Source organism: Falco punctatus (assembly GCF_963210335.1).
Source record: "Falco punctatus genome assembly, chromosome: 7".
NCBI classification, from domain to species: domain Eukaryota; kingdom Metazoa; phylum Chordata; class Aves; order Falconiformes; family Falconidae; genus Falco; species Falco punctatus.
Window position 1 is genome coordinate 22,890,776 of NC_137587.1, and position 13,574 is coordinate 22,904,349.

The window sequence follows — 13,574 nt, forward strand, 5'->3', positions numbered from 1 at the left end:
GGGCTAGGCTAAGGATTAAAATGCTATTTCCAGCCATTAGAGCAGTGGGTTCTGGAACCCTCCCAAGAGGAGTAATGGGAACAAACAGTCCAAGTGGGGATTTAAGACAAGGACTTTGCAGTTTATGAAAGGGATTATCTGACATGGTACCAGAGGACTGGATTTAAGACCCAGAACCCTCTTTAAAACCTACACTTCTATTAATTGAGCCTCTGTGGCCAATTTGGTCTTTCTCACCTGAAAGTACCCACACAGGAACCAATTAATGCCAACTGGATGGCAGCCTTTATGACATAGGTACCTATGTCTACCACTAGAAAGAGGACCGGGCTCACCCACACGCTCAAGACAAGATACTAAGCACAGTCCCTTGCTTCAAAAGGCACTCTAGCCCAACCTGACCTTCGATGGTAGTACAACAAGCCAGAAAATCATGTTCAAGCTACTGTCATGGTCCCTTAAATGCCTTGCCAAGAGACCACTACAGCCAGCATTCAAACCAGTCTTCCAGAGGCACGTGCAGAATTCAAAGGTAGTCTGTATCAAACCTCATGGGTGAGCATCACCCAGACACTTCAGCCTCCAAGAACTCACTACTTTCTCATCCAGTCTTCTTAGCCAACCACTCAAAGGAAACCTCTGCACTATGGGTGCTGCCTAGAACACCACACAAGAACTACTGGCCAGCTTAATGTGGCCCTTTGACAAGCAAAATTAAAACCCAAGGGAGGCAAATGACAGAAACAAAAAGAAATATCCATGTTTAGCACAATCTCCTCGCACTAAGACTGAAATTTTCATGCAGATTTGTATCAGTGTAAAGACCTCACACTCAGCATTTGAGCTAGCCCCTATTGGAAAAAACAGTACTTATGAAGACAAAAGCAAAAGGTCAAAGTCCTACAGCCCTGAAAATAGATGTGTTGGAGGGAAAAACCTGACAGGTCCTGATTGATAACCATGCTTGAGGGAAGCTGCTGGAGGAAAACTGCTGCAGCAAAGGCTGCAGGGAGTTACTATTCCAAAACCCTGCTGCAGCAGCAAAGGCACATGTGGCTGCTAGAGCAGGAGATGGACATGGTTAATTAACTGGGAAAGTTTAGCAGAGATGGAATTAATGCAAAGAGCTCAGAGCCCAGGCGTGCAATTCTGTTACCAAGGGAAGGAACCATTCGGCTGGAATTGCAATCCATTTTCAGGTCAGAGCCTTTCCCACAGGCAGAGTGCTCACCCCTCCTCTGTTCCTCCTCTTCCCCTCTGAGGGGTGCATGGAGGAGAAGGTAGCTGGAAACAGCAGCCTGGGAAATAGACTGCCCTTTGAGGGCCAGCCAGGTTTCAACTTTGCATAGTGTGTGTTCAGCAGCAAGGAATTCAGAAGATGTGTCAGGAGAGACAGCCTCTCCTAACCCTATGACTTTGTGGATAAGTTAGTTGTGGAAACAAAACTAGAAAGTTAATAATAGGGGAGGAGGGAATACACTTTCAGATCTACTCAGCAGAAAGAATACCTGAACCAGATACATTTGCAATCTGGTCAGATGAGAATGCTAGGGGAGTTACTATGGAATCACAGCAACAACGTGGAAAAAAAATACACTCAAACAATTAGTTTTTTAAAGTAAAGCATACTGCAGAGGAAGACAGGAAAGACAAACACAAACCACAGGCCAGATGACATAGATGATCTTATGCAGTGATGCGCTGCCAATACTTTGATAAGTAGCACCCATGACTGTGCTCCTTTCAGCTAGTGTTTCACAGTCACTTTCCTCAGTAAGGGCAGACTAGATCTGGGAACTTCTTCATTTCTTCTGCTATTTTAACAAAGGGACTTTAAATACACTTACACATACTTACAAAAAAAGACTTTACAGTCTTGTAAAATAGATTGAGTCAAACTGTGCTCACACCAATGACTTTAAATTCAGTGCATGAATTGTACGGAACAGACTGTCTGGTGTGCAGCATGTATATTTTGAAATGCAAAACTACTCACCACTTGGTTCATTTCTGTGGTAAAATCTTTGTACCCCAACAGTGCCTTTATCAGCTCTAGGCACAAACCACCACCATTAAGGACGGTTTAGTGATATTTATCGGTGAACTACTTCCATCAGAGCCAGGCAGACAGTCTTAACTCACTTTCCCACTCTTCCTCCATGCCCCTAATTTCAGCTCAGCCATGGAAGTGTTACCAATGAAGGATTCCTATTCACTTTCAACACATCAACATCAAACGCAAAGCAATGTGGCTTCTAAGCCTCCAATTCTGGCAATGGTTGATGATGTGACTAGTGTGACCATCACCAAAGTCAGTCAGTGCATGCCATTCCTCCCATCAGAAGAATGGAGAAAATAACCTCGTGAAAGGGACTGTGATGTTTACTTTAAACATGATTACAAAGCATTTTCCTGCTCTGGCATGAAAGTGCCACATACTTTACATTACAAGTAACATATATTTTTCCCAAATACTTTGTGCTGGAACTTCCTGAAATCCTCATGGTAGGATATGTAAAGAGGAAATTCCAGGTGGGAGAAATTTTGTATAGCTGCTTTCTTCTCAGTCTGAAGGAATCTCATTTGGTAGAGTCACAGTAGGCAAAGGTAGTCTTTTGCAGGTGAAGAGGGACCCTCCATTAGACCTGTCAGCCTGACTAGCACGAGAGTCATACCTGACTGAGAATAAACTCATGACTTATCTATGCCATACAACAAATCAGGGATCAGGTTTAATTCAGTAGGCTCTGATCTGCCAGGCTGCAACCACGAAACAAAGCTGCTTCTCCCTGTGCATGGAGGCAGACCACTGAAGCGAGCCTTGCTCCAAGACAGCACCAAAATGCATCACCTCATACTCCCCACCCTCCTCCAAAACACCTGAGTAGATCACAGGCAGTCCATCCTCCCAGTCCAGAAGCCATTAAAAACCCTCCTCCTCATCCTGCGTGAGGGGCCTGAAACGAACGTTTCCTTTTGGAAAACGACTGAGGGAGAACATGTGAGGAAGTAGAGCAACAAACAACACATCAGGTGGATATAAATCCAGATAAAATATTAAAATCATTAAAGGGTTGCTGCTCCCTGAAGGTTGGAAAAAAGAAGAGAGTTAATTAAAAGCAATCTCCACACAGTGCTGAGCTAGCCTGCCCTGATAAATCAACAGCTAGGACTGCGCTTGTAGAGGTCAATGGGGGAAAAGGGTTGGAAGGTGAGGGAAAGGAAAGCTAGGAGAAGATAAAACATTTAGCTGAGACTATCAACAAAGACCAATCAGATCTAGTGACAGGAAATTGAGAAGGGTTTTCCACATATTTCCCCCATCAACATTTTTTTGTTAGATTTTGACCTCAGGAATACTTCTTTGCCATGAACATAACACCAGCTAACCTGACCAGGTTCCCATTCATTTGTATCAGCACAGGAGAAGAGAGAGAAGCAAGAAGTCTTCAGGGCCCCATTCTACCGGGAGAGGTATTAACATTGCTTTCATCCACATGCCATTTGATCACTGAGGACTAATACCACAAAAATTAACAGAGGGGCACATCCTTCTTGGAGAAGTGAGCCCTAAAATTTAAAGAGTCAGTCAGATATGACAAAGTAGTAGAAGTATGTCAGTGCTACAGCTGAGAGGGTTTCTCCACACCTGTGGAGAAAGAGATCACTGCAGAGTCTGCCCATCACCAACCCCTACCCATCACATCTCACATGCCTCTTAACCTGCACTACTCTATCTGTAAAAGGTACTAATCTCTGGATTAAAATTGTGCTCCTGATTTATTCCATATTTCACATTAACAGGTACATGCCAATGAACTGAAAACTTCAAGGATAAAGAATCCAGAGAAAACACAAAAACCTACAGTCTTAAAAATAACAGTCTTCAGTAATTACCAAAAAAAGTAAAAGAAAAAAAAAAAACAACAAACCAAATGCAATCAGGTTAGGCTTGTAGATACAAGTGGGGTCATGTTATAATTTCTGATACTGAACACTGGCAAGTGATTTATCTGAACGCTCAGGAGGATACCAGCCTCAAATATGATGCAGTTTTAACTCATGGTCAAGACCAAAGGAGCTTAGCAGTAAAACAGGTTTCTGAACCACTGTTTCCACTATTCCTTATTCAGATTGCATAGGTTTTAAAGTAATCATAAACATAAAATATATTTGTCCCCATCATTGACTGAACGCAGTCTCTAAGGAAACAATATTGAGACCAAAAATTTGAACAGTCACAAATTCACGGACGACTTTCTTCAAAACTGGTCTTGAAGGAAATGGGAATATAGACATTACTTTTCGCTTGAAGACATGACACTAACTTTGTGTCTCCATTATCGGTTTCCCTATAGCACTGTTCACTGGGTAGTGAACTATCTGGGCTGTAACTCCAGCCATTTCAATTTTTCTCCCAACTCTGTGGCTAACCACATCAGGCTGTGGATCCACAGGAAGACTAGAAACTGCAAAGTTCCTAGAACCAGACCAAAAATTTCAAAGCCATGTGACACAAAGCACTGAACTGGTGTTCACTTACTCTTCCAAAACATGAAAAGCACCCAAAACGTTTTCAAGAGGAAATTTTGTTCCAACAGGCATAATCTATCTTCCTGCAGCTAGCATGAAGCCAACTCAAAGCATAAAAGCAGCATAAGCACTGTACTTTGCATTTTGGCAGAAGTAGCATGCCCGCATCTGATCAGATCAAATCAGCCCTGCCAGCTGATGCGGTAGGGCAGACTGGAATTAACCAACTCAGGGCACGGCCTTATTTCACTGTGCTGCACCCGATTTTCTTTACACCATCCAACCTAGGTAGGTTTTTGAGACCTGAAAGGCAGGAAGCATTAAGCCACGTGTTTTCAGATAATTTAGCACATCTTAAGCAAGACTTTTATCTTGTATCACAAGGGAGAATCTGAGAAGAAACAAGAGGGAGAAACTGTAAGTTACGTGGGGTTCCTTTCTTTTGCATACTAAGATTTCATACAAGTTACAGTTGGCATTTTGTATTAATTTATAAAAACTATCAGAAAGCAAAGACAGCATTATCAGATGTCAAAGACTGATAGAACTCCTGGTGCTGTATGAATGGAGAGATGATCCCCAGTTAGGCTGGATCAGTTCTGTCACAAGGGACTGCAATATTAAATATCACTTCCAGCCTCTCTCACCAGAAGAATAACATTGATGTAGTCTGTGTCCCCATCAACACCTGAGCAGGGAACTCTCTCCTAGCTACAACTCAGCAGAACACAAAATTAATGAATCAGGATTTGGCAAGCACACGCTGCTGATCACAGCCACCTAGTGCACACTCATCAGTACCCATCCCTGCCCTGTTCTCGCTGCTCCACTGACTCCCTGTGAAGCCTCCCTTCAGACAGTGCTGGAGCACCAGTAAAGCCTTCCATGCAGCTGGAATTGCAACTCTCTGACCGCACCTGGCTCAAGCAGGTAACCTGAAAACTGAGACACATGCTGACATACTCCTGCTATTCCCATACTGGAGGGGTTGAGAGTGTGAGAAGGATATTTGCCAGCAGCCATTGAGACACTGCATTATTCTTCTCTGAGACATCTGCTGGGAATCTGTGGTTAAAATATGCTCTGCTGGGAAATAAACCATATATAACAAATTTTTTTTACAAAAAAGTATCATGGTTGTAATAATTTAGGCTATTAAAGATAAATAAGAACTTTAAATATTCAGTATTCAAGCACTCGCTCATGATATTTGTGTTACATGTCACTCAGTTTAGACAGTGAAAATACACTGAGCAGTTCTGTTCTTTCTTTTGAAATAAGAAAGGAAAACCTCTTTCTGCTTCTCATGCATTAATCCAGTGTATTTGGGTTCCACAAATTGTAGAGAATTTTTTAAAGACAAGAAAGAAGCACTTCCATCTGAAAAAAAATTGTTTTAAAAAAGAAAAAAAGAGGGTGGGATTTTAAAAGTATGCTTTCTTTTAGATTGCATTGATGAGATAACTTTCCTTAAAAGAAACAAACCAGTGCTAAAACTGGGACCTGCACTGAGGAAGCAATTAACACACCTCAGTTTCTGCATCCTGGGCAAAACTGCCAGGCAAAGCCAGAAGAACAGTACAGTCCTAATGAAGCCCTCAGAACAGTCTTTAAGCAATGCTGCCTTGGTGCTGCTTCTCTGCATGTGGGAGTATGCCACCACAGACAGGGAATCCTCAGATCAGAGGTTGGTCTGTCCACGGGAGAAAAACGTCAGCTCCCGAAACAGATTCATTCCACTCCTACAAGTCCTCGGGGATAAACAATACAGGGATGGTTCTTGCTCAAGGCAACATCACATACAGACAACACAGTGATGGGCCCAGAATAAATACCAAGATTGTAAAATTGATCTACGAAGCAAAGAAATTCAGCTCTGACATGAAAGACAAACCAGAGTGAGAAAACACCAGACTTGGCAAACAATAATCCTAAAAGATGGTTTATTCTCAGCCAATGGCGGGATTGGAATGCCTCATCTTGGGACAGCAGAGGTACAGCCAACTGTCATAAATCGCAGAAGACAGATATACAAGATGGACAAAGTCTGCTCTTGAGAACAACCTCCAAATACCACACTTCCAGTTATAGGAAGGCAGAGGAAGAAATCAATTTTCATTAGGCTGCACAAAGGATGAGCTGTATTACCTTCGCCATGACTCAAAGTGCAGACAGACCCCCCCATTCTGCATTGTGTACTGGACTTCTGCATGGTCTGGGTAAACTATTCCCACTGGGACACTGTGAATCCCACCTAACAGGCATTACGCACCCAGCCCATTGGACATATGCTTACCATGAAATTTTTACACACTCCAAAAAAAAACATCTTTGGGCTTCTAACACAACTCAGTTCAATATTGCTTTCACACACAACACACAATGTGTTTTAGAAACTTTTTCTTCACATGACAATTTTGTGATACAACCTCCATCCATCCATGCAACTTGGACAGACTGTGAAAGGCTGGAACACAAACAAAACGAAATTACAAAAGCACTGCAACCACTAATCATGCACAAGCGACTCATGGAACCAGACATAATGCTGTAACAAGTAACATACCATTTATCAGACTCTCTCATATTCAAACCAGTGTATCCTCAGATCTTCTTAACGTGGCTTCTCTGCCCCCCAACGACTTTGGTTTTATGCTTATGTTTCCTTGCATAAATACAATAACATTCATCCCTCACTTTCTCTGAAAGCTGGTGCTAAGATACAGAAAATACAGTTTTCATGTGGACAACAGTTTTGGTTTGAAACGTATGACACTAGGGCTCATTTATGTTTTTAAGTGACATCAGACCCACACTGGAAATACTGTAGAGATTTTGGTACACAATTTAATGTGCCCGACAACTCTGTTCTGTCAAGCAGAAGAAAATTCCCTTCTGCAAAGCCACATTAAAATCACCTCCACATCACTTGCAACCACTGAACTGGCAACCTAACTGTCCGTCCATTTTATTGCTTCCACCTGCTGAAAGCAGCACTGCATGTTATACTTTAATATTAAAAATCAGCAACCAGATGCTTATGCAACAACATCAAAAAAAAAAAAAAATCAGTCTTCACGAGCACTTAATCAGGATGTAGGGCTGTTTCAGGGATGCATAAGGGGATAGAGGACCTTTCAGTCAACAGTCCCCAGCCTGAATTCAAGCCAAAGTTACCACTAATGAAATACTTTTGCCACACAAGACCCCAAGACCCACACTGGTCTGTTGCTGACATGAAACAGGGATGTGAGCACAGACCATTTCTTCACAGGTGTCTCATGCCACAGAGTTTGTCATGACAAGGACGGCCATTTGGCAGCCCAGGGGTCGGAGCTGGCTGTCAAGGTAGTTTTATCTGAAAAGGTACAGCAATTAGAAATCTGACTGCTGCTGTGTGTTTGCAGCGGGAACACAGACGGAACAGGTCTGGTAGGGTTTATAAGGTCAGCCACAGCACTGCGCACACATGTCTGTGATGATCTGGTCCCCAAATACCCGGCAGGGAACAGGTGCGCCCAAGCACGTCAAAGTTATCCAACAATACAGTCAGCATGCAAGTGACCTAGCCTAGCAATTGAGCTAGCTTCTGAGTTAGCTTCTTTTGTCCCACAGGCTGTCTTGAGCAAAGAAAGGGAGAGCAGCAGCACTGCTACTCCAAGGCCAAACTACGGGAAGGCAACAGCTCCTCTGGTGAGCTTCCAGGCAGAGCGCTATACGGCATGAGGGAATCTCACGTGCAGAAAAGGCAATAGCCTGACATATGTTCCAGTGAGTATGTTTAATTGACAACCTGAAATAAAAGTCACCTGTGGGAGTAAAGACAGAAAAGAGGTGGGGGGAAACCATCTCTGCTTCTAGATAAGACTTCGTATATTACAAGGTCTTAATTATATTAAATGCATTACAGTACCATATGCACATCTCTAATAAGGCAGCGATGAAGGAAATGGGTCTAGATGCTAAGACTGGAAGTTGAACGGCTGCATTCTGGACTTGATCTTTGTATAGAAAGTTTCTGAATCACTTTATCCTAGTTTAGCCATCCATAAAACAAAGGCAATAATCCTTTCTTCACAGGGGTGTTGAGAGGTTTAATTAATTAATGTTTACAAAGTCCGTTGAGATTTCTGACTGACATTTGAAGTAATTCAGAATACTTTTAAACTGCATTTGTTTCTTCTTCTGCACCGCTCAAATGTCACCATATTAAGATATCCAACGGCAAAGAAGATAGAAAAAGTATAGGGATAGGTATACAGACTAAGTGGAAAAAACAACCCAACAAATCCAGCACTTCAATTCCACGGCTGTCCCATCAAAGCTACCTGAATACTGCCTTTTCTACAGATGAAGAAGAATGTGTTTATCCAGACACCTGCCACCTTTCCCTTGCAGATCTGTTACACTTAGATCTCTGATATTTTCGCCTGTAGCACTGTGTTGGTAAACAACAAGGTATTAAACGGCAGAAATAATAGGCAGTCATGTCAGGTTGATTCGATCACCAGAGGAAGTGGAGAAGAGCAAAGGGATGAAAGCACCAAAAGAGAACTAGAAAGTGAGAAGAGAGCACTAGATGGAGAAAGAGGCAAGCTGAGTGTAAGGAGGTGCCAATCATTAAGAAGGGACTCCACGCACGGAGCTATTCTATGTAACATGTTCCCACAGATGCCCAGGTACACTGTCATACATTATCCCAAGAGATTAGTCTGGCATGAACAAGGCCACATATGTGTTCAAGGGCCGGAGATAAACTGAATATTGGCCACACTTAAATGCACAAGCACACGCAGGGAGCTGCTTGATACCTGAGCTAGGATTTCTCAGTGTCTACATTGTCCCCCATCTCAGAGCAAAACCTTTGTGTGGCCAGTTTCTGTAGGGGGCGTTTGTGGGTTTTGAGATACAATCAAAACGCAGACAGAGGAAATGCAAATGTCATTCAGCTCCCTTTCATTGTCAGGAAGGACACACGAGGATAAAATACTGTGCACTGCATCCCTTCCCCTATTATGTGTCCTACCGCTTTTGTCCTAATTTATTCCATGCATAATTTATTTACCTGTGTATTGTTTCCCGATCAGCAACTTTAAAGAATAAGTGAAAATTATAAAATGTTTTATTAAACAAGTTGTCAATAAAAAACGCAGATGGTGTCAGCCAGCCAGTACCAGTTCTGTGTCCTCCACATCGCATTAGTACTTTAAAAGGCACACAGAGAAAACCAAACCCAGCACTTGATGTCTATTGTTTCCTCCTCTCGCACCCCCCTGGGGCGAGGGGAGGAGAAGGATGCTAATTATAAATGGCCTAATCGTGCCCTCCCCGACTTCAGCAGCAGCGGGATCGGGCCCCCGATTCATTTCGGCACAAGCCGCCCCTCGGCAGGATCCGCCCTCCCGGAGCTCCGCCGCGCCTGTCGGGAGCCCCACGGTGTCACGAAGTGCGAGGCGAGGGGGCGAGGTCCCGGCCGCCGGCGGGGCGGGGGCGGCCGCCCGGCGTGATCCCACGGCTGCGCCCCGCTCCTCGGCCCGCGGCCGCTCGCCGCTCCGCAGGAGCTCCCCGCCTCTCGCCCGCCGTCCCCAGAGGCCACCGAGGCGGGCTTCCCCGCCACCGGCACTGCTGGTGAATAGCACAAACCTGAGCGGCTTTTCCCAGCCCAGGTGTGGAGCCGAGCGGCGCGGCCCCCGGGGGGTGCGCCGGAGCAACGCCCGGCGGCCGGGAGGGGCACGGGCAGAAGTTGCTCCCGCCCGCACAAGTACTAAACCCGCCGTCGAACGGGGACACGCCGTTCCTTCGCGCGGTTTTCGGAGCGTGTTCAGCCCCCCGCCACGAGGATACTCGGACTTCCCTGGTTAACCCCCCGACAACTGCGCTTCCCTCTCGCGCGGATTTTTATAAGGTGCTACCGAGAGGACGGGTAAATGAAAGCAAAGGTTTACTGCCAGGGCCGAGCAGGAGAGCTGATAACCATGTCAGCACCCCTGCCCAGCTCGAGGCTTTCCTTTCCCTCCAGATCGCAGACAGACAGCGGCTGGAATCCCTGGAAAAATCTTCAAGTGTTTTTCCGACACCAGCCGGAGAGACCTGAGTCGGTGAAAAAAAAAAAAAACCACCAAAAAACCAAACAACCCAAAACCAAACACACGCACGCACACACACCAAAAAAAAGCCGACCAACCACCTCGCAGCCCTAATTCCATCTCTGAAAACTCAAAGGTATAAAAACACCCACTCAGCGCAGCCAGAAAGTGCAAACGAAGCGTCACCGCCAGGTACTCTGCTTCCCTGCTTTAACAGCAAGAGCGCTGCCCCCGTTAGCAGAGAAGTCGTTTTAAAAAGGTTAAGACAGCTCCTCTCCCCACATACGGTGCCAAATCCCACTCTCCTTAATGCCTTCAGGGATTAACGGCGTGCGCTGCAGACCACAAGGAAAATAAAGGACGCGATCCAGAAGACGCCGAGCGGCTCCCGCGGTCCCCCTCGTAAAGCGGCCTCGCTCCAGCCCGGGGGCCCCGGAACGCCGCAGCAGCGGCGGCACCTGCCCCCGCGCTCCCTCCCTCCCTCCCTGCCCGTGTGTCCCCGCGAGCAGCGGGTCAGATCCCGTTCGAGCAGCCCTCGGCTGCTTGTGCCCACTCTCAAGATGGAAACACAATCAACTCTCTTCGCCACTTCGAAAAGCGAAAGCCTGTCGTATGCAAAACAGATCTCCGGACTTCCTGCCCCAAATCAACGACCGGCAGGCAGTCCCGAGTCATTCATTTCACGCACGCCTGCTTCCCTCCCTTCCCTCTTCGCTCCCTCGCCCGCACAAACGCCGAGATGCGCCGGCGGTGCCCCCGCTGCCCGGCCGCCCGTGCCGCCCCCACGCCCCTCGGCCGCGAAGCGAGGGGGCCGCTTCGCTCTCCCTCGCCAAGACATCGCAACTCCGCAAAGATTTGCGGACGCAACTCCACGCCGCGGCCGGAGCGCGGAGGCACCGCGCACCGAGCCGCCTTCCCCCCGCCCCCCCCCCTCCGCTGCCCTGGGCCGGTCCTTCACCCCGCCGAACCCGGCGCGGCGATGGGGCGAGCCCGCCCGGACCGCGGGGCCAGGACGCTGTCAAGTGCGCGCACCCCCGCGGGACGCCGCCGCTGCCGTCCCCGCGCGGCGCCCCGGGAGCAGCGGGCAGCCCGCCGCCACCTCCCCGCCCCGCCGCCCCCCTCCGCGCCCGGGCTCCAATTAACCGGCGCGCGAGCCGAACAATTTTTCCTCGTTAATTTCGGCGCGAGCTGCGGAGATGTGTTGCACAAAAAACAAGCGAGGCGCTGGGGCAGAAAGGAGGGCGGGAGGAGGGACCCGCCGGGAGGCTGCCGGCACCCGGCTCAGGCTGGCAGCCGGCGCCGGAAAGGCGCCTTTTTTCATATTTAAACCACGCGGAATATGTACATTTTTGATTCCTACTTACGCTTTCAGGGGGTTGTGAATGACAGTCGCCATTTTGCTACAATGTAACAGAATATTGTGTCTCGGAGTTCTAAAGGTTCGCTCAGGGGAAGCGGCCAGCCAATCAGAGCGCGGCATACCGGCCCGCCGACCAATCAGGCGCCGCGGGCGGAGCCGGGGCTCTGCTAGTTATTAGGGGAGCTGTCAAAGCCCAGAGGTCACTCCCTCTCGGTGGAACTGGCGGCGAGCAGGTCTTAAAGGGGCAGCGCCCGGCGGCGGGGCTGCCGCCGCGCCGGGGCGGATCGAGGGGGCGAGGGCGGGCCGGGGGAGACTTTCCCGCCGCTCTCCAGCTCTAACGCGCCGCGCCGGGAGAGGGACAGCCGGGCTCGCGCCTCGTCCCCTCGCACCGCCGTCGCTGCCCCTCGTTTCCGAGGCGGCGTGCCCCACCGCGGAAAGGAGCCCGCGGCGCCCCGCTCGCTCCACACGCTCCCCGGCGGCGTCCTTCCCGGGCTGCTTCCCTGCCTCCAGGGCCGCTCTCCCCGCCAGGTCTCCGGGAGCCGCCGGCGCTGGCAGCGGCTCCAGGGCACGCCGCTCCCGCTCCCCCTCCCCCAGGAATTTCCCTCTCCCTGTCAGTCATGCCGGCCCGCAGCCCCTTGCGCCCTTACATAACGCGTGGCGGCCGGCCCTGCCCTGCCCTGCCCGGCTCTCCCACAGCGCAACTTCTGGCGCGGCGGGAGCCGGGCCCCGGCTGGCGGCACGGGGAGCCCGGCGGGGAGCCTCACCGGTGCGGAGCGAGCGGCAGGCCGGACCCCGGAGCGCGGCGCGGCACAGGCAGAGCCCACGTCTGGGAAGGCGGCAAACTCCAGGAAGCCTGGGCTTACCTGCAACTAATTAAAGAGGGTCGCTAATGAATTATGGAGCATGACTTACGCGATTTAAGTGCCAATCCTGATCTCAGTCTCAGCAGTAAATTCACTGACGTTCGCAAAATTACACCAGTGCAAACGAGGCATCAACAAGAGCACAATCTGACAAAGCTTACATTAAAATCAGACAAGAAGAAAACTTCTTGGTTATCCAACGCTTCTCTCTCTCAGGTCTGCCCTCCCTTCAGGCATCCTCTATCCCTTTAAAAAACTACCACCACCAAACCCAAGCCTGCTTCTCCATTCTTTGCATTTATACAATCAGATGAAACTTAACTAAAAACAGTTAAAATACACTGCTGTAGGAACAGTAAAAGAGAGGAGACTACAGAACCAACTTGATCCACGACTTAATGAATAAAAGAATTGAAGTAATGATGTTTGTGAGATATTAAAGTATTAACAGAAGTAGAAATAGCAGTCTTCCTGAGCTAGCGGGCTGAATCTTAAAAGATAAAGACAACCAAAATATCTCTCTCAACTGTCTGACTAAATAAACCTTTTAATACTGGAGCAGAAGAGAAAAGGAAGAGGGATGGAGAACAAAGATAGAGAAATGATTAGCCACAGTGAATAGGGGAGAAGAGAGCAATGCAGCAGTGTCCCATTCATTAAGAGGGATTCATCAGAAGTTCGCAGTAAGCTAAACTTTCTAAGATCTGCCCAGGGTCCCTTTTTCCAAAACAT

The 13,574-nt window shown here is 48.0% G+C and overlaps 1 protein-coding gene across 10 annotated transcripts in view; it reads right to left on the minus strand.

Annotated features, from left to right (window-relative positions):
* DPF3 (double PHD fingers 3) overlaps positions 1-13,574 on the minus strand; it is a 185,925-nt gene that overhangs the window by 147,673 nt on the left and 24,678 nt on the right. For 8 of the 10 annotated variants that reach the window (XR_013929787.1, XR_013929788.1, XM_080397653.1 and 5 more), the window contains exon 1: positions 11,984-12,992. The exons of the other annotated variants lie outside the window; for them this stretch is intronic. Coding sequence is in view for 6 of the 8 variants with exons in the window: in XM_080397653.1 (XP_080253779.1) it covers positions 11,984-12,099 (116 nt within the window). In the remaining 2 variants the exon portion in view is untranslated. Of the gene's footprint in view, positions 1-11,983; positions 12,993-13,574 lie in introns of those variants that run through there. 10 annotated transcript variants of the gene reach the window in all.